This window comes from Chionomys nivalis, chromosome 10 (genome assembly GCF_950005125.1).
Source record: "Chionomys nivalis chromosome 10, mChiNiv1.1, whole genome shotgun sequence".
In the NCBI taxonomy this organism is placed as follows: domain Eukaryota; kingdom Metazoa; phylum Chordata; class Mammalia; order Rodentia; family Cricetidae; genus Chionomys; species Chionomys nivalis.
In genome coordinates, this window is record NC_080095.1 from 37,375,995 (window position 1) to 37,398,049 (window position 22,055).

Sequence of the window (22,055 nt, forward strand, 5' to 3'; positions counted from 1 at the left end):
TACGTTCTTAAGCTATAATCTATTACATTATGATGCATCTCTGTCTACCCCTGAGGAGACTGCCTTTGGGTCCTTTCATGTCTACTGCACCTCACTGGAGGCCTCCCTGTGACTCAGGTCCCCTTCAGGACCTGAATCAGCTCGGCCCCATCAGCCTCTCATCATGTTCCGATACATATCCCAGAGTATTTCAGGACAAATCAAGAACTGACCAGCCTTACCAGGGTGTGATTCCAAGTTGTTATGACACAGCCTTTGTCGTGCCTCAGCTCTCCTCTCCCACTCTGCTCCTCAGAGGGCCACAGTCCACCCACCAGCCTGAGTAAGTATCTGGGAGGCTGTCTGGCTCCTGAGGAGAAAACGAGAGAGAAAGGGGGAAGCACCTACCTCCATCAGGAGAATGTCCTTGGAGCTTTGTGCCTGAACCTTCGGGTGCTGGACCTTCACGGCCACAGTCCGACCGTCATGCAGCACTGCCTTGTGGACCTGGGCCAGGGAGGCTGCCCCCAGGGGGGTATCATCGAAGCTCAGGAACAAATCATGGATCTGCCAGGAGGGGAAAGAGAAGAGAGTGACTGAGAGGAAGGCGGCCTAACCTGGTGAGAGGGTGAGGCGGAGAGATGATGCCCCGGAGCTGTCCAGCGTCCCACAGCAGATCTACTGCTTCATCGGTTGTGTGGGTCCCACATGGCCCTTTTGCTATGGTCAGAATTCACACCAAACACATGGATAAGACAGGACAGAAGACACACCTGGAGGGCATGTCTGCACAGGAGCACAGGAGCCCTGTAACCCCCGTCAAAGGCCAGAAAGACTGTGCACCATCTGCCCATTTAATGATCCACCACTGAGTCGGCTGACCCTTCACGCACAGATCATGACAAGTTCATAGAACTAGAGCCAGAGCATCCTGACAGGCCAGATGGAAGACATTCCAATCCTGCCAACCTAGACAGCTCAAGGCTCTTTAAGCTGGAGGCTTCGAGTCACAGCTACCAGTTACCTTTACCTGAGCAGTGGCCTCGATACGGGTTTCTGAGCCACTGCTGGCCTGGCCACACCCTAGCAGGATCCTACGGTTGCCAGAGACCTAAAGTGAGTCTCTGGGAGTTCCCTTGCCTCTTCTGTGCCTCAGTTTCTCTCGGCATGAAGTAGGAAGTGCACCCTGACTCTTGCATCTTCTCTTGCTTTCTTCCCCACTTCTGTCTCTTTTAGAAATGCCACATTGGTTCTTTCTGACTAGTTGGTCACCACTACGTGGTCCAAATACAAATATCCTACTAGATGGAAAGAGAGCCCCGCCACCAGGAACTTTTCTAAAGATGGGCAAAGGCTGTGGTTCAAGCCCAAGTGCAGCCTTAGAGTTCCATTTTTGCAGACAAATACACACCAATCTATTTACTATATTTAATCACATGCCTCTGCTTCCCTGCTCCCCATTCAAGGTCAATTCAGTCCTCTTTCCCACCCCTTTCCTGCCTTTGCCCCCACTTGCAACCATTTTGTCCTGTCCTTCAGCACTGCCCCTTTCTCTCCTCAAACCTGAGGTGCCAAATGTCACCCAGCTACCATCCCAATTCTGTTTGCTGGACTCCCTGTTATTCTCACATCACAAATGGCTCCCAGCTCCCTGCCACCATTCCTGCACCTCCCACTAAATGTCATTACATTTACCAACATTCTGCAGAGAACAAGACCCAGGCATCAGGGAAGGGTCTCAAACGTTGGTCAGGAGACTCCAGTGAGTGGATTAGATACCAGGACGGTGTCTAATCTCCTTGTTCCCCCAACAACACACTTGCCTTTCCCTCCTCTGTGAGTGCTAGGCTTCCTGAGGGCAAGTCTCTTATGCTGTCTACTCACTTGCTCTGGCTCCCTCGGCACAAGAACTATCATCATGGACTTGCTCTTGGGATGGGAGAACGCCAAAGTCACCTGCCCCAGATGCCATGTGAATGGGTGTGGGGCTGGGGGGTGCTACGCTGGCCACTGCTATACCTCTGTAATTTGTACAGGGATGGAACTAGCTAGAGTCAGACAAGTACCTGTTGAGTGGCTAACTCATCTAGCCATTCCTCAATACCTCGCCTACAATTCCTTTTCTGATTGTTTGCTTTTTGCCTGTTTGCCTGCTTGCTTGCCTAAGTCAATTTGAGCAAAGCTTTGTAACAGAGACAACTGAAGAAGCTCTAACTAACACCATCAGGCACCCAATGAGGTGACCGAGGGAGACCCAGGCCCAGGGTCTCTTAGAGGCATGGAAAGTGTGGGTTTCAGCCCCTCCCTGCCCCCTGATTGGAAGAAGGACTCAGGCTCAGTAAAAGCAGAGATTCTGCTACTGCATAATGAGATCCACACCGATCCCTGTGGAGACTAGCAATGCCCAGAGGACCCCCAAGGAGACCATTTCTCAGGGCAGAACTGTGAACCTTGCCCAGTCTTCCTGTGGCCCTTGCCTGGTCCAGGGAATGTGTCACCTCCTTCTCGGAGAAGGACAACGAATTTTAAGCCTGTGTCATTGTGGGGACACTGCAGAGTCACTGCAACCAAAGAGTGACATGGCATCTCTAGGGCTGTGTGACAGGAACAGCTGCCAAGAGCTCCCCACCGGGAAGTGGAGGAAGGAAAGGGCTGAGGCAAGTAGATCCTAATCTCCAGAATGAGAGGAAGCCAGGCTTGCCATTTCACCCAGGGACAGGAAGGGCCTGCCCCCGAAACCTCCTGTCTCCATCCAGGGAAGGAGGAAGCCCCCTAATCACAGCTGCTAACTCGGCATTTAAACAGCCCTAGCAGGAAGGGGTTAACCAAACTCTCAGTTTCACCAGCAGAAGCAAAGGAGTCATAGAAAGGGTGCCAAGAGGCATCTGTCGGGCAAACCCCTGTCCCACCACCCCCCAAGCCCCAGCATCTCTGCAGCCATCTTTCCTTCTCTAACCAGCACTTTTCCTCCACCTTCCCATGCTCACGCAAACACATACACACATACACAATAATTGATCGCTACTGGATGCTCCTAGCTGACTTATAAAAAAGGTAATTAAAGATTGGTGCTGCAGCCTGTAATTAAATATGAATAAAGTATCTCTAAATGAAACCTTAATTCAAAGTGTTCAGTGAAAGTACTTTATGCTGATAGATAGTAAGGAAAAATAGACCCTGTCCCGAAAGCAGAATTATACCCCCCGTGCAGCTGAAACAAATGCTGCCCCTCCCCTCCAATCGCCAAGGCCCTGCCTCATTCCCTAGCCCTCTCGGCAGAAAACCATTAGCAGAAACAAACGGCAGCATCTTCAGCAATTAGAGTCAAGCAGGGCCCTTGGCTGCCTCCAGTTCCTCGTGGAACCTTGTCCTCCTTCTACGGCTTGCTTCCCTGTTCCTCTCTCTCTTTCTCTCCCCCCCCCCCCCGGGCAAAATCAATTAAGTAAAACAGCTGAATTTCAAAATGACTAGCTGTGTGCTTTTTAACTACTATCAGTCTGAGATTCAAACATATTGATGATACGGTCATCTAGAAAAAAAAAATTATCAGGGAAAAAGTTGCTCCCGTTCTGTGTGGAGAGAAACAGGCAGAAGGACAGAACATGAATGTAAAGGGGGGTGGTCTTTTAGGAGGAAAATCACTGACCAGGCAAAAAGATTAGCATTCTCCCTGGGCATTCAGTTATCAGTTGTCTGTCTTGAGGAGAAGGGGTCTCAGGTCCTGAAGACCAAGTGACACTGTGCCTGGACAGGCATAAGTCAGGCCTGCAGGTTCCCAGAAAGCAGGGCCTGTAGGCATCTTTTCCAAAATACCACAAGGAGTGGCTAAGTACTGGCCAGGAACCTCATTTGACCCAAAATAAGATGACAAGTCAGGGTACCCTGGAGGAGCTAAGGAGTTCTACTTCAACTCTGTGTCTTAGGCAGGCACATCACTACTGGAAGCCTGGCCAGTCTGAAGCCCTTCATGGCCACTGGCTCAAGGTCACAGGTTAGGGCAGAGTGGAAGGCGACTTTCTAGTAAGGCCCAACATCAAATATCCCATCCCATGGTCCCCATACTCATTCACATCAGGTCAATTTTAGCTTCAGAAATGCCATCATCCTAGGCATAGAAAGCATCTCCCAGGCCCTGGACAGCCTGGCTCCAGGTGAAGATAGGAGCCTGTCTCAAGCAGACCTAAATGCCAAGCCAGACAGCTCTTTAAGAGCTGGGACGATGCCCTGGGCACCTAACACAGACTAATGCAGCAGGGTTGTTGGTGGGCGGGGGAAGCAGGTTACCATGGCATCAGCAACCAAGAACATCTGGCTCTCTCTTGTGGAGCTGACCCACCCCATACCTGGCTGGGCTCCAGCTGCCATTCATTCAAGTCTGCTAGGCAAAGTCTCAGTCCATGCTAACAGAGTAGCTAGAAGGAACCTCAGCCTAAGGCAATCAGGACAATTTCAGCCAGCCAGGACTCAAGAAAATGCCTTGAACAAACAATACCCCGGTCATCTTCCAGCACCTCTACCTGGAACCCACCCCCCACCTCTGCTTCTCTCAGTCCCACTGACCTGCCCGAGGCACACCATTCCATTACCGCTGATGCAGTCTGTGTAATTCCTGCTCTCCCTCTGGAACACGCTCTGGTTCCCCCATCCCCACCTTCACGGCCATGCCTTTGCCTTCGAAGGTCACATTTGGCCGGGATAGCAAATGAATGACAGTGGGGGCATTCTCATTCCCCCTGTGGTGGATCTAAAATATGTTCTGAGTTTTTAAATGTTCCCCCTCTTAAGAAGTCTATTCCCCTTCTCTTAAGTGTGAACTGGAATTCATGACCCGTTCCTAAGTTACACAGGCCTCCAGTCAGTCTCTCCTCCCTCCCATTTCCTCTCTTGGAGTTTTGTTTTGTTTTGGTTTTGGTTGGGGGAGGGAACAGATGTCCTACCACAGGTCATACCTATGCTAAGGGGCCAGGCTTTCTGCACAGACAAACCCCAGACACAAACTTTCTGGTCCCAGACATGACATGAGCCACGTGAGAAACCCTGAACGTGATTACTAGTGTCAAATGCCAGTTTGACTGGATTAAGTCCCGCAGAAAGACCTGGCAAAATGTCCTCTGGCTGTGTCTGGGAGGGTGTTTGCAGAGAAGGGAGACCTGGGGGTCAGGAGAATGAGAAGATCTGAACTCCAACTTGGTGCCATCCATTTGGCTGAGGATTCAGACAGAAAGAGATTTTTCCTCCTCCCTTCTGGAGTTGGGGCCATGTTCTCCTCAGGCCTCATACATTAGGATCATGAGGACCCCAGTACTTCCTCCAGAAGTCTCCCCAAGTCCCACTCCTGGGTTACCAGGCCTTTGGCCACAGATGGCAAACAGCCAATGGTTCTCCAGCTCTGAGGCTTTTTGACTTCAGAATCCTAGCTCAGGTCTCCGTCTTCTAGCCAGCCGGTCACAGAGTTCTCATCCTCCGCAACTGCATGAGCGGTTCCCCGGAGGAGTTTTCCCTTGAACGTTTACCTCTATTGAAATCTGCCCAATTGGTTCTGTCTCTGTGGAGAACCTTAACAACCTCAGTCCGGAATCATCCAGTAAGCTACTCCTGAACTCCTGACCCACAAGACACACAGAAACTTTAAGTAAAATGCTCCTTGTTTTAAGCCACGGGGTTAGAGGCTAACTTTTTCCGCAGCGATAGCCAAGCGATGCATCCAGCCACACCATGCCAGACATCACTAATCCATGCAGCATTTGGTGCTACTGTAGCCCTACGATGCCTTACAAGCTCTCACAACGCAGGGCTCCAGGCAGCCACTGCCAACAGAGCAACTCTGTCATGATATAAACCACTGTCTTCACTTCCCCAGAGACTACACTGGCCTCCTAACCAACTCATCCAGTTAGATCCTAGCTCCTCCAGTCTATCCTCTACCACACACACAACTGGATTGTGTCATGTCTCTCTGTTTAAATCACCTCACCAGATACCTATGGTCTGAATCCCTAGCAGGCCCACCAGGGCTGGGGCCTATCTGCTTCTCTTTTCCGACCTCCTCCCTCCGTCCCAACCAGAAGGCTTCCTTAGACTCCAGACTCCTCCCTAGCCCCTCCACCTGGAAGGCTCACCTTCCCTCACACACTGCCTCACTGTCACCCACTCAACGGCTTCTCCTGAACACATCCTCCTGGGCCCTCCTTGAGAACGGTGCCATGGCTGCACGTTCACCTCCTCTATTTCCTCAGTTCCCCCCCCCCCCGAACTAGAGGCTTCTGGTTTTACACAGCACTGTATCCCAAGTGCATGACTCAGGACTTGCTCAGTCAGTTACGTTCTTTCTATAGGGAATGGCTAGAGCAGAGATGAGGTTCCCTATACCCATCATGGAAAAGGAACCTGGGACCATGGGAGCTGAAACACCTCCAAAAGTGACCAAGGTGCCTTCATGGTAGCCAAGGGAGCCTCCTTGGCCCTGGGTAGCTTGAGAACTGTGGCTGGAGGAACTCTAGGGAATTTTTTGTTAATAATGATTAATAAAAGGCAGATAAACACCCAGTGTGGCTGGCCAGCCTGCAACGCCAGCCCATTAGAGCTGTCACTCATTAGCGGTGGGGGGAGGGGCCGTCCAATCAGATCTCCTCAGCTTAAGCAAACCTTCTGTAAATTGGAGGTTGCAGGCACTGACATTTGATAAATTATTCTTCATAATCCACCATTGCCTGTCATAAATCTAATCCTTCAACTTCCCCATCGTAATAACTCCCACAGTCTTGGGGATGGCGTGTATCCACCTCTGCCAGTGACAGAGGTCTCTGGAACCAGAGATCCTGGATAAAGAAGATTATGAAATCGTGCCCCCCTCCCCAGCCAGGGTAGAACCTGACAGCTGTCCCCTGGGTGATCAGAGCATAGGCAATGAGCCGTTCTTGAAGCCGCGGTGCACCTCAGCAGGCATGTGCATCCATCCCTCCACAGAGCAGAGATGGGGGTCCAATACACAGGACTAGAAGTCTGGGACTTCCTGTCTTCCAGAGCCAGCTGGCACATGGAAACACAGAAGGCTTTTCCACTTCCTCGATTCTGAAGCTCGGTATGCCCAAGGGAACATCAGGACAACGTAACTTCTCAAGAACGGGATGTTTCAAGTCAACCGCAGGCAACATGTTACATCTGAAGAGTGCTTGGTGTCCTCAGAGTGCTCTTACCTAACCCTCCACTCCCTCTTAAAGTTAGCTAGGGGAGCTAGTACCAACCCCATTTTACAGAGTACAACACAGTCACCAAAAGTCTTTATTCTTTTACACATACAACAACAACAACAACAAAAATCCTAAGTGATTAACATGTGCGGGGCATTGTGGTTGTCACTGAGGACCTAAGGGGAAGTACAAAATGGATGGAGCCACCATCAACTGAAGTCACCAGCAGGACATAAAGGGACATGGGGGCAGTTAGGAATTTATCAACTCAGCACAGATGAAGAATACAATGGCTGGTCCTTACAAACACTGTGAAGGGTTCTCAAGGAACTGGGCATGGGTAGAGGACTTCTCTAGAAGATAACCAGAATAAGACCCGAAGACTGAGGAGTCAGCTAAGTTGTTACAGCGAGAAGGAAGAGTCTTCCAGAGAGAGAACTGTGAACTGAGCAACAGCAAGAGACTCAAGGATCTGACAGCAAGCAGCTCCCAATACAGAACCCAGATCAACCTGGGCTCCCTCCCCACAGAGAAGGGGTCCTCTTCCGCAGCTCCTGATCACTTGAAGCAAGTGTTCTGTGCAGCTCATGAATTCTGAACCCTAACAGACTCCGCTTCACAAACCCCACAGGCCTTCTCAACCACCTTCAGCTGTCCCTAGGCTCAAAACAAGAGAAGTGGGGAGAGTGTTAAGCATACTGTCCTTCATGTACGGACACTCCATTTGTTGTCTAGACAGACTCCCTGAGCTTCGGGAAGTGGTAGCAGGCTGAAGCTACGTTCCCACACCTCAGAGCCCAGAGCAAGGAATTCAAAACATGCATGCAGCAAGTTTTCTGGGCTTGCTCGCTTTCCATGTGAGGAAGACACGGAGTGCAGGGATTTAAATGGATGAAAAACTCAGCTGCTGCAGAGCTACCGAGACCACAGGGAAAAGAGTGCACTACAGCTATGGAGCTGGCAAGATGGCCCAGTGGATAGAGTGTTTTCTGAATGAACAAAAGGACCTGAGTTTGGATCCCTGGCATCTACAAAAAAAAAAAAAAAAAAAAAAAAAAAGCTGGGCCCAACACATATGCCTATAATCCTGGAGCTGCAGGTGTAGAGGTAGCTGGACAGCCAGTCACCCTAACCAAAACAGCCAAGTGTTCTGAGAGAGAGACCCTGTCTCATAAAGAGAAGGTGGGAGCTAGATGTGGTGGTACGTGCCTGATTCCAGCACTGAGGAAGCAGAGGCAGGCGGATCTATGAGTTCGAGGCCAGCCTGGTTTACAGAGCGAGTTCCAGGCCAGCTAGAGCTACACAGAGAAACCCTACTTCAAAAAGAAAAAAAATGACAAAGTGATTTCCGCTCCTCTTTCTGTGCAACGTTTCGGTCTGTCTGAGGTGGGCTGTTCTCAGTCATGGCAAGGCCTGTGCACCGCAGCCATGAGGCTGATCTGAATCCACAGGCCGATGCCGTCACAGATGCCCACCTCACCAAGAAGCTTCTGGACCTTGTTCAGCAGTCATGTAACTACAAGCGGCTTCAGAAAGGAGCCAATGAAGCCGCCAAAACCCTCAGAAGAGGCACCTCTGAGTTCACTGTGACAGCAGCAGACGCTGAGCCCCTGGAGATCATCCTGCACCTCCCGCCACTGTGTGAAGACAAGGATGTCCCCCATGTGTCTGTGACCTCCTAGCAGGCCCTAGGACGGGCCTGTGGGGTCTCCAGACCCATCATCACCTATTCTGTTACCATCAGAGAAGGCTCTCGGCTAAAGCAGCAGATCCAGTCCATCCAGCAGCCTATTGAAAGTGTGGGCCTGTGGCCTCTGCTCTTTCCTGTCTGCTCCCACCCTACTCTGTATCATACCGTCTGTTAGCATGTACTGTTTGCAGCCAGTTTCTATTATAAGTATTGTAGTACATCTGGTTTTTGTATTTTTTATAGTCTTACAGGGTTGTTCTGTCCCATCTCCCCACCCTCTCCTACCATTTTTAAATCTATTTCACTTAATCTAAGTGGAATGATATCTAAGGCAGGTGAGAGGCAGAATGCCACAGTTCAATGGTGGGAAGAACCAGCGAACACCTTAGCCAAAGATAGTGTCTGCTTTCACCTGCGAACTCATCCCTCTGTGCAGGACAAGGTGACAGTAACACTGGTCCCTCACGCCTTTGCCTATGAGATCACCATAAATGTTACCAAGACTGAAGATCTTTCTTTGGGGGGCAGCCCCTCCCGCCCACCGTCATTTGAAGAGGAAGTCTGATAATGTTAGGCCTATGTCCAAGTGCCGTTTATTAATGTTTGTGTGTTTTCGATATGTGTAACCTTCTATTCTCCCCCCCTCCCTACTGAGGGTATCAAGGCAGTAACCATTCAAAGGGATGGTCTGCAGACTCAGAGGCGGCCTGAGTTTGACTGCCTGGATCTCGAAGAGTGACAAGGACAGAATAGTTCATGTTGGAATAAAGGATACCGGGGCTGAAACTTAGAGCAGAGACGATGCTATCAGGAGCATCCTGTCCTTTGTTGAATGGGGATTCCTTGTGGAGCTGTTTGACCCCCACTTTGGGAGCCCTTATCCCTTTCCTCCCTCAACACAGGTCAAGTGTATTCTCTATCACATGAAGGGAGTGAAATAATGTTGTTCACTCTTGAGCATCCTAATAAGGAATTATGTTCATATTTCATTTTAAATGAAAGAAAAAATGTGCAGAGCTATAGATGAAGACACACCTAATGTTGACCTTTGGCCTCCACACACAAGCACACATTCATACACACATATGCACCACAAACACAGATAAGCACACATGCATACACACACATGAATAGCTGGAGGGTCAGTGACCTCCCTGCCAAGCTGCCAACGATATGCCCATCTGCACAGCTCCCCTCATCCCAGGCAGTGTTGAGTCACCGTGACAAAGAGAATATGAACTGCGAAAGACAAAATATGAACTTTCCTGGCCTGGGGTATACAGAAAAATAGCCTGTGTTCCCAACCCAAAAGCTGTAAGTGTGCTCTTACATGGGATAAGAGACTCAGCAGGTCTGACGGAGTTAGTGATCCTGAAGTGAGAGAGCATCAGGACCCAGTGTCACAACGGCTCAGTAGGTAAAGGTGCTCGCTCCAGGGCCCAGTGACATCATTTCAATCCCCAGGTCCCACATGTTGAGAGGAGAAAACCAACTCCCATAAGTTGTCCTCTGACCTCCACATATGTATACACATTCACCACACACACACACACACACACACAAACGTGATTTAAGAAGGGATGAGAGGAAATGAGGGTGGATGCTGGTGCCTTCCTCTCCTGCAATGCCCACCCCCACCCCCACACACATTTAATTCAGTCCTCAAGTATGCCAACTCATCCTCTCCAGCTCCCCAACCTTGGGCCAAGCAACAACACTTCTTGCCTGGATGACCATGAAGACGCTTGACTGGTCTTCCAGATAGCTCCACAGACCAGCTACCACACATTAGACCATGCTGTGCTTCTCACGGGGCCCACGGATGGCTGCCAGTCTCAGATCTCCTGAACACACACAGCTCGCTTCTCCCAGCCACTGCCTGCAATCACCCTCAGTCTTGTTCCTGACCGGAGTGCTTATGCTCTGAGGCATATGCAATTTCCAGGTGTACGTCATGTCCTTCTGTCCCTTAACTACCCTTGGCTCACAATGTCCAAACCACTTGCCTCCTGCACTTATTATCCAGAACACTATGTACTTCTCCTTGGGACACTTAAGCAAGTGCCATTGGAGTTTTATTGCTGTGATTCCCATAACCAAAAACTATGAGCTCCCTCACAGAAGCTTGTTCAACTGCATAACACAGGACCACACAATAAACACCATGGCCAGGTGAGGGGTCGGGGAGTGCACAAGCAGACAACACGTTAAAGACAAACCCTAGTGCTCCAGCCTTGGACACTTGAGCTTTGCAGACTTAGAGACACTGTCCTCCCTGCTTCTACTCAAGATTCACATATCTCCCTGGGGGGACCCTTTCAGTACAAAGAGATTTTTCTTTGGACCATCAGCTCCCAAAAAACAACATGGAGACTTATTAATTATAAAAGCTCAGCCTATAGCTTATGTTTGCCCCACTAGCTCTTATAACTTAAATTCACCCATTTATATTAATTACATTTTGCCTTGTGGCTTTTTACCTCTATTCCATCTTGCACCTCATGTTTCCTCTCCATGTTGTCCTCTGGCATCTCTCCAGCACCTAGATTCATCTTATCTTCTTCTTTCTCTGCCCGGAAGTCCCACCTAACCTCTTCTTGCCTAGCTATTGGCCATTCAGTTCTTTATTAAACCAATTACAATGACACATCTTCACACATTGTAAAGAAATATTCAACACTCCAACATAACACACCCTGTCCTGCCTACATTGGCAGCCAGCTCAGGACACTTCACCTGTGTAGGGTACCCAAAAGCCTTCTTGCTCCTTCTCTCTATGTCATGTCCTGTGTTGTGGTATATTATTTTAAGATATGTTATATTTGTTTATGTTGTGGAACATTTGTTTTAATGATGCAAAGATGTATTGCATTCTTTTATGTTGCATTTGTTTAATTCTGTGAAGCCGTGTTACTTTGCCTGTCTAAAACACCTAATCGGTCTAATGAAGAGCTGAACAGCCAATAGCAAGGCAGGAGAAAGGATAGGTGGGGCTGGTGGGCAGAGAGAATAAATAAGAGAAATCTTGGAAGGATGAAGGAGTAAGAAATGAAAGATTCACTGACCTTTCCAATCCCATGAAGTTGTAACCCTTTCCTTCTAACTTGAAATTTCCAAACTATGTTCAAGGTCCATAGCAGTCAACATACACACAGCAACAAATAGGTACACACGGTCAACTAACATATATACCCAAGCCTGAATCTCTATCTAGATTCAGCCTACACCCCGGTTAAAGATGAATGCACACTGGCACATAAGTTGACTCATACTATATGCACCTGTACAAACAAACATGCATACCCAAATCTGATTCTCCATCTGGAGTCAGGCTACATCCCTGATGAGATGTGTATACACACGAGTGTATACGTGCACTCATACAAACATCCATGAAATAGGACCGCCACTAGGCATCAGGTTATTTCCCTAATTAGAAATGTAAACATGCACACACAACACATAAACATGCAGATGTAACACACATATATACATACTGATATTTGTATGTGTGTACACACAGACATATATATACATTCACACATGCAGACACCTAGACACATATGTGAATTGCAATATAGGTGCATACATGCACATTTAGACAGACACACACCTACACATACATGCATATGGAGCATACATTCACACAAACATACATGCACAAATACATAGATGCACATATATGTGGATGCATATGTATGCACATACATGTGCATGCATTCACATGCACAGGCACACACACACACAAGCACACACTTATTCTCTTCCCGTGGGGTACAGGCCCCAAGAAGGGGCTCTCCTTGAAGCAGGACCTCTGGAGCACATATTGCCACACAGGCCCAAGTTAGGAAATGGATTTGTTCCTGAAGCGCCATAAATGAAGCAGCAGGCCCACCTGGCTGACTCATAATCAGCATAAAAAATTGATTAGCCCTTTCCAGATTAAACATTATTGTTTCAGTGGTGAACATAAATCAGCTAGACATGCAGAGCGCACCTCCCTCTGCTGCCCAAGGGCAACATCAGGTGGAAAGCAGGTGAGGAGAAACAATGATGGGGGGCTCTTCCTGGAAGAGAGCACCCCTCCCTCCAGCCACAGCTTGCACACAGAAGAGAGGCTTCTCCAGAGGCGCACGCCAGTGCCTGACCATCTGTCCTTGCACTTCCTGAGGCCTCCACTCAGCCAACGGCTAATTGGCTCTTCAGGTAACAGGTCAAGGGCAGCCTGGCATAGAAGGCAAGATGGCAGACCCGGGGAGACCAGAGCAAGGAGAACAGCCTCACTTTCTCCTGAGTGAGTGTCACCAGATTCACCAGACTAGGTCCTGGTTCAACCCAGTGGCCTTGAACCATGCCCACCTCCTCTTAGGGGCAGCCTAACTAAAGTGGGTGTGTCTCTGGAGTCCTGCATGGACCAAGCTCATCTGCCCAGTCCCTGGCTCATTTGCTGCTGTGTGACCCTCATTTGCCCAATGTCTCTAAGTCGCACCTTCCACATCTAGGAACACTGGGCCGGGGACCCCAAACACACCTTACCAAGCTGCTCTGGGACTAAATGAGACCATGTTCTTGAAAACACCAGTGTCCATGTCAGACAGAGGAGGCACTTAACAAATACATAGTAAACAGTAGTAGCAACAGCAGCAGGAGCAGCAGCAGCAGTAGTGGCAGCAGCAGCCCCTCTTCTGTCTGCCCACCTTCCCTTAGGAATCACAGGAAAGCAGTACCAGGCCAGGACAGGAATGTTGGCTCATGACGTTGACCTCTCTGAACTGTTTGGCTCTCAGCAAAAACAAGTTTCCCCTCACATAAGAATGAAGAAACCGGCCCCACCTGCTCCCTGGATTTTGCCTCTTCCTAGTTGCCCCTCCCATGTGAGCATCTTGACTACGGTCTTGGGAACTGACAGCCCTAGGGGCAGCCATATATGTAAGGAGGTTAAAAGGCTGGAGCATTAAAAACTGTGCTCCCTTTGCCCTGGGTGTGTGACACCACCTCCCAGTTACTCCACAAGACTAAGTCCGTTCTACAATGGCAGCTGGTTTAAGAACACAGGGGTATCAGTTGCCTCCTCTTCCCGCAGCCACATGACCACTTCCCATGTGGCAACCCCTGAGTTCTCCAAAAAAATTCTCTGGAAGACTTATCCTGGAGTCCACTTCTGGGAGAGCCCAAACTGAGAAGAACACCCACCATGTAGTGAGTGCTAGCATGCTTTGCTCTATGGCAGACTGGCAGAGGCTAAACCCCACCTCTAGCCGTCTCTTCTTGAACCATCACCAACAACAAAACCACTCTGGTTCAAAAGGAGACAACCCATGCTCTGGCCTACTCCCCAGCAACCTGCAGAACCACTCCCCTTCTTGCTATCAAGGTGAGGGAGTTCACAGGCTCTGTTCTGGGAGGTGATGAGGATGCTGCAGGCCCTCTGACAGCTCTGGGGGGCTCAAGGACAGCTGCCAGCTCCCTCCAAAGCAATGACCACAACATCTGTCCTCTACCCCTGCCCAGCTGGTAACACGCACACTCTGAGATCTAAGGGCTTGTAGGAGGAAGGACCACCAATCCTGACCCACTCCACAGACCTGCCCCCTGTGACATTGCTCTGGTACCTTCTATTAGTTCTTCACTGTGGACTCTGCCTAAAGTATCATTAGATCGGTGCCAGGCTTTGCATGCACATGTACCTGTTTGAGAACACACACTCACACATACACATGCTATCTATCTATCTATCTATCTATCTATCTATCTATCTATCTATCTCTCCTTTGAGTTTACTTATATATACTTTACTATATAGCCCCTGACTAATGTTTCAGAGTCTCTGATTCTTCAACTAGGAAGTATTATGAACATGAGGATGTCACCTTGACAGGATCTAGAATCTGGCAAATCTGAGGGAGTTTCTAGATTGAGTTAACTGAGGTAAGACAATTCATCCTAACTGACGAATCACAATCACAAGGGATGAGGAGGTCTTGAGCAGAATAAAAAGGAGAAACGAGCTGAGCACAAACACGATCTCATTCTGTGGCTTAGCCACAAATGCAGTGTGAGCAGCAGCCTCACACGCCTGCTGCCGTGATTCCCTTCCCATGGCTGCCTGTACCCATGAACTACGAGCAGTGGCCTCACATGCCTGTTGCCATGACTCCCTTCCCATGGTTGCCTATGCCCATGAACTGTGAGCAGCGGCCTCACACGCCTGCTGCCATGACTTCCTTCCCATGGTTGCCAGTGCCCATGAACTGTGAGGCAAATAAATCTTTCCTGAAGTTGCTTCGTCAGTTATTTCGTCATAGCAATGGAAATGAACTAACGAGAAGACAACTACCGAACCCACATTAAGAGTCTTGATCTGTAATGTTACAAAACAAAATAGGGAGGGCTCATTCTCTCCTAGGGGCAAAGCTGTAAAGAGAGTGGAAATGGCCAGGGCCGTCTGATCCTGGAGAAAACTAACTGTAGTGAGGACGACGTGCAGGAAGAAGTTGAGAGGAGAGACACTAAAACTGAGGAAGACTACACCGAAGTGTTGTGGAATAATCTTTTTGTGCACTGTGAATATGAGTCACTCTGATTGGCTTAATAAAAGGGTGAACGGCCAATAGCCAGGCAGGATTTTCAGGCACAGAGGATGCTAGGAAGAAGATAAGACACAAAGGAAGCAGGAAAGCAGGATAGACAATACCATAGATGAGGTAAACAAGTCTCGGGGAAGAACATAGATTAATAGAGACGGGTTAATTTAAGTTCTAAGAGATAGTTAGAAACAAGCCTGAGCTATAAGTCAGTCTTTCATAATCAATAATAAGTCTCCATGCCATTATTAGGGAGCCTATGGTCTGGACAAAAAAAAAAAACCCAACTCCACCAAAGTCCACCTCTGCCCCTCCCCAGGTTCATGTTCCCCTAGAACTTCAGCGTGTACGTTAAGATCCTTGAGTTGCAATTAGCTAAGTCAAATGAGGTCATACTGGAACAAGGTGGACCCTCAATCTATGAGGAATGGCCTTATAAAAAGGCCAGGTGACAAAGGACTCTGAGGTTCAGGCTGTGCAACTACAAACCAACTCCAGAGATTGGCAGCAGCTGGCAGGAGCTGGATGAGAAAGGGCAGACCGTCCCCAAATCCTGCAGGGGTGTGTGTGTGGTTCAGGCCCAGCTTCCGGAACTGGGGGAGAATGACTTTATCTTTTCAAGACACCCACCTGGACAGCCAGTTACTGAAAGCCTGGCAAAAACAACAGAGATGTCTCTTCTCAGACCTGGAACTGCAGTCAGAGGAGGGGTGGGAAACCTGGGATTATCCAACATAGAGCAGACACCTACCCCTACACACCAGGGATTCTGCGGCCTGGAGGGATGGATTATGAAAATATATTTTCTTCAAAGTCCACAGGAGACCACAGGGTCTCAAGGGAGGAGTGAAGGCTCTTTGGGTCCTGGGATCCCGTGATTCCTCAGGACCAGCCTCTCTCTGAGGCACTAAACTTCCACTCTGGACCATGACAGTCCAGGAGGAAGAACACTAGATAGGAGCAGGGAGACAGGGGTTCGACTCCCCATTCCGCCACTCAGATGTGCTACACCATGCAAGTTTCCTCACTTAGGATATTCGGGGTTGAACAAGAAGGCTTCTAAATCCGTAAGGCCCATCAGTCTGGGTTCTTACGGGGTGCTTCTGCCTAATCTACCTATTTATGTACAGACAGTGTGAAAGAAAATCGTTGTTTGTCAAAGCCCGGGAAGACCCAGGAACCAGAAGGTTCCCGCATATGCTTTGAGGGCTCGATACATCGGAAGCACAGCTGACAGTTCCTGGCATTTACCCTACAGCAGGCCCTGTGCTGCGGATGGCGTGTCTGTTTTTTTTAATTGACACGTACTAATTGTGCATACTTATGAGGGTACAGAGATGACATCTCGATACACACATACAACAGGTGATGATCAAATCAGAGCAATCAGCACGTCCATCACCTGGACCGGTCCTCATTTCCGTAAACTGAGAACATCTGAAATACACAGCATAATACTGTGAGCTGCAGTCACCCGCCTGGAGAACGCTACTGCTTTTTCCTCCTATCAGACTGCGGCTTCATACCCTCAGCCAGCCTCTCCATAGCCCTACCTCCTCATACCCTTGCCCACTCCTGGTAACTATTCTACTGGCTACGTTCAGGTGGTGAACTTCTTCGGCTTCCATATATGAAAGAAACTCTGCCAGCATTTGCCCTTCAGTGCTTGGCTCACTTCACTTAACACAATGATCTCACAATGACATGTGACCGCAAGTAACAAAATTTCATTCGTTTTTGTTGCTGGATAATCTTCTCTCGTGTATATGCACCACGTTTTCTTTTGGGAACTTAGATGGGTACCAATCTTGGCTCTCATGAATACTGCTGACGATACAGACGTCTCTTTGCATGCTGGCTTCTTTAGAAATGAACCCAGCAACAGGACCACCGAATCGTACGGTAGTCTCATCCGTGCATCTTGAGGAACCTCCACACTGTTTTTCACAGTAGATCAGAATGTGCAGGAGAGGCAGGGAAACACACCAATAACCCCAGAACCTGGAAAAACTGGGCAATCTAGTCTACATAGCAAGTTCCAGGTAAGCGAGGGCCACACAGCAAGATCTTAGCTCAGACGGGGAGAAAAGTGTGGGAATTCCCAGTTCTCTATGTCCTTATCTTTCTGGCTAGTGACATTTTAACTGGGGTGAGGTGTCTTGTTTCAGGAGATGGGTTGTGAAAAGGCTGAAGGCTGAGGCGGGGTTTTTGCTGTGTATCCCAGGCTACACTTGAACTCACTGTGCGTCTCAGGCTGGATGCCAACTTACAGGAATCCTGTTTTCCGCCTTCTGCTGGGCATACACTACCACTGGTTAGCAACAGTGAGTGTTTTGCTCAAATACTTATTAGCCACGTGTGCTGTGTCTTCTTTTGAAATCACCTGCATATTTCTTGCTGTTACTTGTTCTTGTTGCTTTTGAGACAGGGTCTCATTATGTGGCTCTGGTGGGCCTAGAACTCATTATGTAAACCAGACTGGCCTGGAACCCATAGAAATGCTCCTGCTTCTGCCTCCCACGTGTTGGGATTGAGGGAACATACATCACATATATTTCTTAGTAAGTCTTTTACTTTTTCTATTGAGGACGGGTGTGGGGTTTTTAGTGTGGATTTTATGCCTTCATTGAGTAGATGGCCTGCAGATACTGTCTCCCACTCTGCGGGTTCACTTCAATCGGTTGACTATTTTCTGTGTAGAAGCTTCTTCATTTGACAAGATCCTGGTGATCTAGTTTTTGCTCTTGTCTGTGCTTTTGAGATCTTACCTAAAACACCACTGCCCCACCCCAGGTCCTGAAATGAAGCATTTCCAAACTGCCTGTATCTTCCCGTCCTTACCCCAGCCCTACTAATGCACAAGTTCTTCGAATGTTCCACCTACAGACGAGGGAACCATGGCTGGAAAGATCAGACCCACGATGGCACAGAGCATCTGGAACTCAAGCAAGACTCCAAGTCCAAGCCGAACAGACTCTCCATTCACCTAACACACCACTGCTAAGCACTTCTGGATGCAAGCCCTGGGCAGTACCCTGAGGACATCCCAAGATGCCAGTGCAGAGACGACCAGACTGCAAGACAAGGCACAGGATTTGGGTCTACGTCATATGCTTCAGATCTACAAGACAGTCCACCTAACCTGCCTGAGGAGGTTAGTGAGATCTACAAGACAGTCCACCTAACCTGCCTGAGGAGGTTAGTGACGGTTTCAAAAAAATGGAAACAACCCAATTCCAGAATTCCATTGAACAACATTTATTAATACCTACTGTATACCAAGTCCAAGTTGGGCACCATGAGAGAGCCAGTACTGGAAAGTGACCAGCTATAGGTGTCAAAAAGGGTCACTGAGCCAGGCAGTAGTGGTGCGCACCTTTAATCCTAGCACTCGGGAGGCAGAGGCAGGCAGATCGCTGTGAGTTACAGAGAAACCCTGTCTCAAAAAAAAAAAAAAAAAAAAGTCACTGACCAGGGTATCTGAGGAAACCACAGGAAGCTCAGGACTCCTCCTGAAATCACGGCTAACCTAGCAGGCAGGTGGTCATGGTGGTGGCTAGACACAGAGGTTCAAAGAATGGGAACAAATCCAGGGAGCACATGGGGAGAGGAGAACAGAATGACACAGGGCAGATGTGGGAGATGGCTCAGCAGTAGGAGGACTCACGATGCTCACGGAGGACCCAGGTTCAGTCCCCATCACCTACACGATGGCTATCAACCATCCGTAATGCCATCCCAGGGGATCTGACACCCACCTCTGACCACCATGGGTCCCAGGCATGCATGTAGGCAAAAGATTCTTCCACGTAAAACACATAAATCTAAAAGTAAAAAATAAAAATAAAAGGACAGGAGCCCAGGGTGGCCCAGGCAGGACAGGCTACAAGACTGAGAGGTTCAGCAACGCCTGCTCTTCTCGCTGTGGGGCTCTCTGAACAGCCACGAGGGCCACACGAGCCCAGGCAGATGTTACTCAACAAGTTACAATAGACTGGGAATAGTGGGGCGTGCCTTTAATCACAGCACTCAGAGGTGGATCTCTGTGAGTTCGAAGTCAGCCTGGCCTACATAATGAGACCCAAAACAGCCAGGGCGATGTAGTGAGACCCTGTCTCAAAAAAAAAAAAAAAAAAAAAAAAAAAAAAAGGTTGCACCAATCAGAGGGAGACTAGAGAGACTAGAGAGGAGACTCAGCAAGCAGAGAGGAAGGAGCAGACTGAGGACTGGGCAGGAGTTGGGGGTATCAAAAGAGGACCAAGCAGGCTGTGTAGCCACTGCTCGCCTCTCCTCCGGTAACTAATGGCAAGCCATCCATTGTGGCTGACGTTAATGCTTCCCGCCATCCGTCTCCTACTCATTAAATTACCACTTTGTGGCCAAAATCTCTCCCTCTCATAATTGATAAAAATCTCCTTTTGATGTTCGGCATTATTGGGAGAAAATGTTTTTTATTCTTCATTGTGTTTTTAATATAAATGTATTTTTTATCAAGATCTGCCGGGAAGGCAGGACGAGGACAAGCCTGCAGGAGGGGTACTCTCCTCCCGCCCCACACTGATCCTTCTGTTCCGTTCCCAGAACACTCCCTTGGTGGCCTTCTTAGAGACACTCTGGGGAGACAAGCCAGGTGCCGGGACAAACAAGGGTAGCATTCAAGCCAGGAGAAGCAGGTCAAAGGATCTACAGATGACTGCGGGCCAGTGAGGCTAGCTGAGACCTGAGAACAGGCAAGCTGACCTCATCGGGCCCCTGCCGGAGTAAGAGCACCCACCGGGAACAGGGAGACGAGCAAGGACTCCCGGGGCTAACACCATACCTGCACGGGAGGGGCTCAGTAAATAGCATGTGCACAACAGGAGGACAGGGAGCAGACAGATGGGCACCTGTGCTCAGTCTACCCGTGCTCACCCACAGCAAGGCCACCCTCAGCAGAGTCTACAAGAAATGGGAACTAGGAAGCCCAACGCCGCAAAGCTAATAAACCAACGGGGAGTTTGGCTCCTGCCCATCAGTTCAATACAAACATCAGGTGTCGTGTGAGAGGACCAGGGGTCCAAGCACACGGTTCTCCTCAAGGGCCATGTGGAGAACTGGGAAGGTTTATCTGGGCACCATCCTGACCTGGCCACTGTGCCCAGACACCAGAGCGAATGCTACTCTAGAATGGAATTTTCTCTGTGGTTCTTTTGTCCGGTGCTGAGGTCAAAGCCAGGGCCTTGCAAAAGCTAGGCAAGGACTTTCCCACCGAGCTACACTGGAAATCCAAAAGCTGGCCCTTGGGTTTTGAGACACTGTCTCACTATGTAGACCAGGCTGGCCTGCAACTCTCAATCCTCCTGTCTCCACCTCCACAGTTCTGGGATTGCAGACATTCCCATCCAATTTATTAGGAAAACAGGCTGCCCTCCATATGTGAGTGGGCCTCGTGCAATTAGATGATATCCCTGAAGCGAGAGGGAAGTCTGCCAGCAGATGGCCTTCACATTTGAACCTGAACTACAGCACTTGCTCTTACAGAAATTCTGGCAGGGCCGCTCTGCCAGCTCTGGACTTGCTAACCTCTATAATCACATAATCCAATTTTTAAAAAGCCAATGTATCTCTCTATTTATTTACATACATGCATATTATACATGCATATAAAAATACATATATTCATCTCTGTTCAGTTTCTCTGACTAACCCAGAGTAACACGGGAATGAAAATGTCCCCAGCCCTGGCAGAGAGCTAAGAGCCTGAAGGAAGGGCTGCCTGCAGAGGACATTTTGTCCTACTTCCCACTAAGGTCGCCCTGAGCCAGCTGCAGTCCTGTGTGTCCCTACCTGGGCTATCCCCTCCCCTACCTGCCCTTCCTTCCTGTCTTTGTTCTGGCTGGTCTTGCCCCCAGGTTGAATAATCAACTGACATCTTTAGGGCAAGAGCTTCTTCTCTCTTCTTCTGAACTTTCGATCCGACCCGAGAAAAACAAGACAAACAAACCATCCTCCACATGTTCCTGTGGGCGTACCTACCTCGTCCTCATTGACACCCCAAGATCTCTTCTGAGTCTCCATAGAAACTCCAGCATGTATTCCACCAAGAGCACTAAATACCTGCAACCTATAGCACTCGTGAGAACATGATGCACTCAACCCTGGCAGTGATGGGAAGGCACACAATAAAGCCGCTTCTATATCCCTACACTCCTGACAGTGGAGTTCAGCGGCTCTATATCCCTACACTCCTGACAGTGGAGTTCAGCGGCTCTATATCCCTACACTCCTGACAGTGGAGTTCAGCGGCTCTATATCCCTACACTCCTGACAGTGGAGTTCAGCGGCTCTGTATCCCTACACTCCTGACAGTGGAGTTCAGCGGCTCTGTATCCCTACACTCCTGACAGTGGAGTTCAGCGGCTCTATATCCCTACACTCCTGACAGTGGAGTTCAGCGGCTCTATATCCCTACACTCCTGACAGTGGAGTTCAGCACAGAGGACTGACATAAACGTGTTCCAGAGGACAGAAGCCACACAAGGGCTTCCCCGAACAAAGGCTTTCCCAATCGACTCTAGCCAGTGACCTCATTCTCTTTAGCCTCTCACGCCGTTCCAGAGGTGAAAATCTATA

The 22,055-nt window shown here is 49.1% G+C and overlaps 1 protein-coding gene and 1 pseudogene across 7 annotated transcripts in view; one reads left to right on the plus strand and one right to left on the minus strand.

The window, feature by feature from the left end:
* Positions 1 to 22,055, minus strand: part of Adck1 (aarF domain containing kinase 1) — a 99,133-nt gene that overhangs the window by 31,564 nt on the left and 45,514 nt on the right. For all 7 annotated transcript variants that reach the window (XM_057782485.1, XM_057782484.1, XM_057782483.1 and 4 more), the window contains one exon: positions 388 to 546. In XM_057782485.1, the coding sequence (XP_057638468.1) occupies positions 388 to 546 (159 nt within the window). The remainder of the gene's footprint in view (positions 1 to 387; positions 547 to 22,055) is intronic.
* LOC130882680 (NHP2-like protein 1) lies at positions 8,573 to 9,034 on the plus strand (annotated as a pseudogene).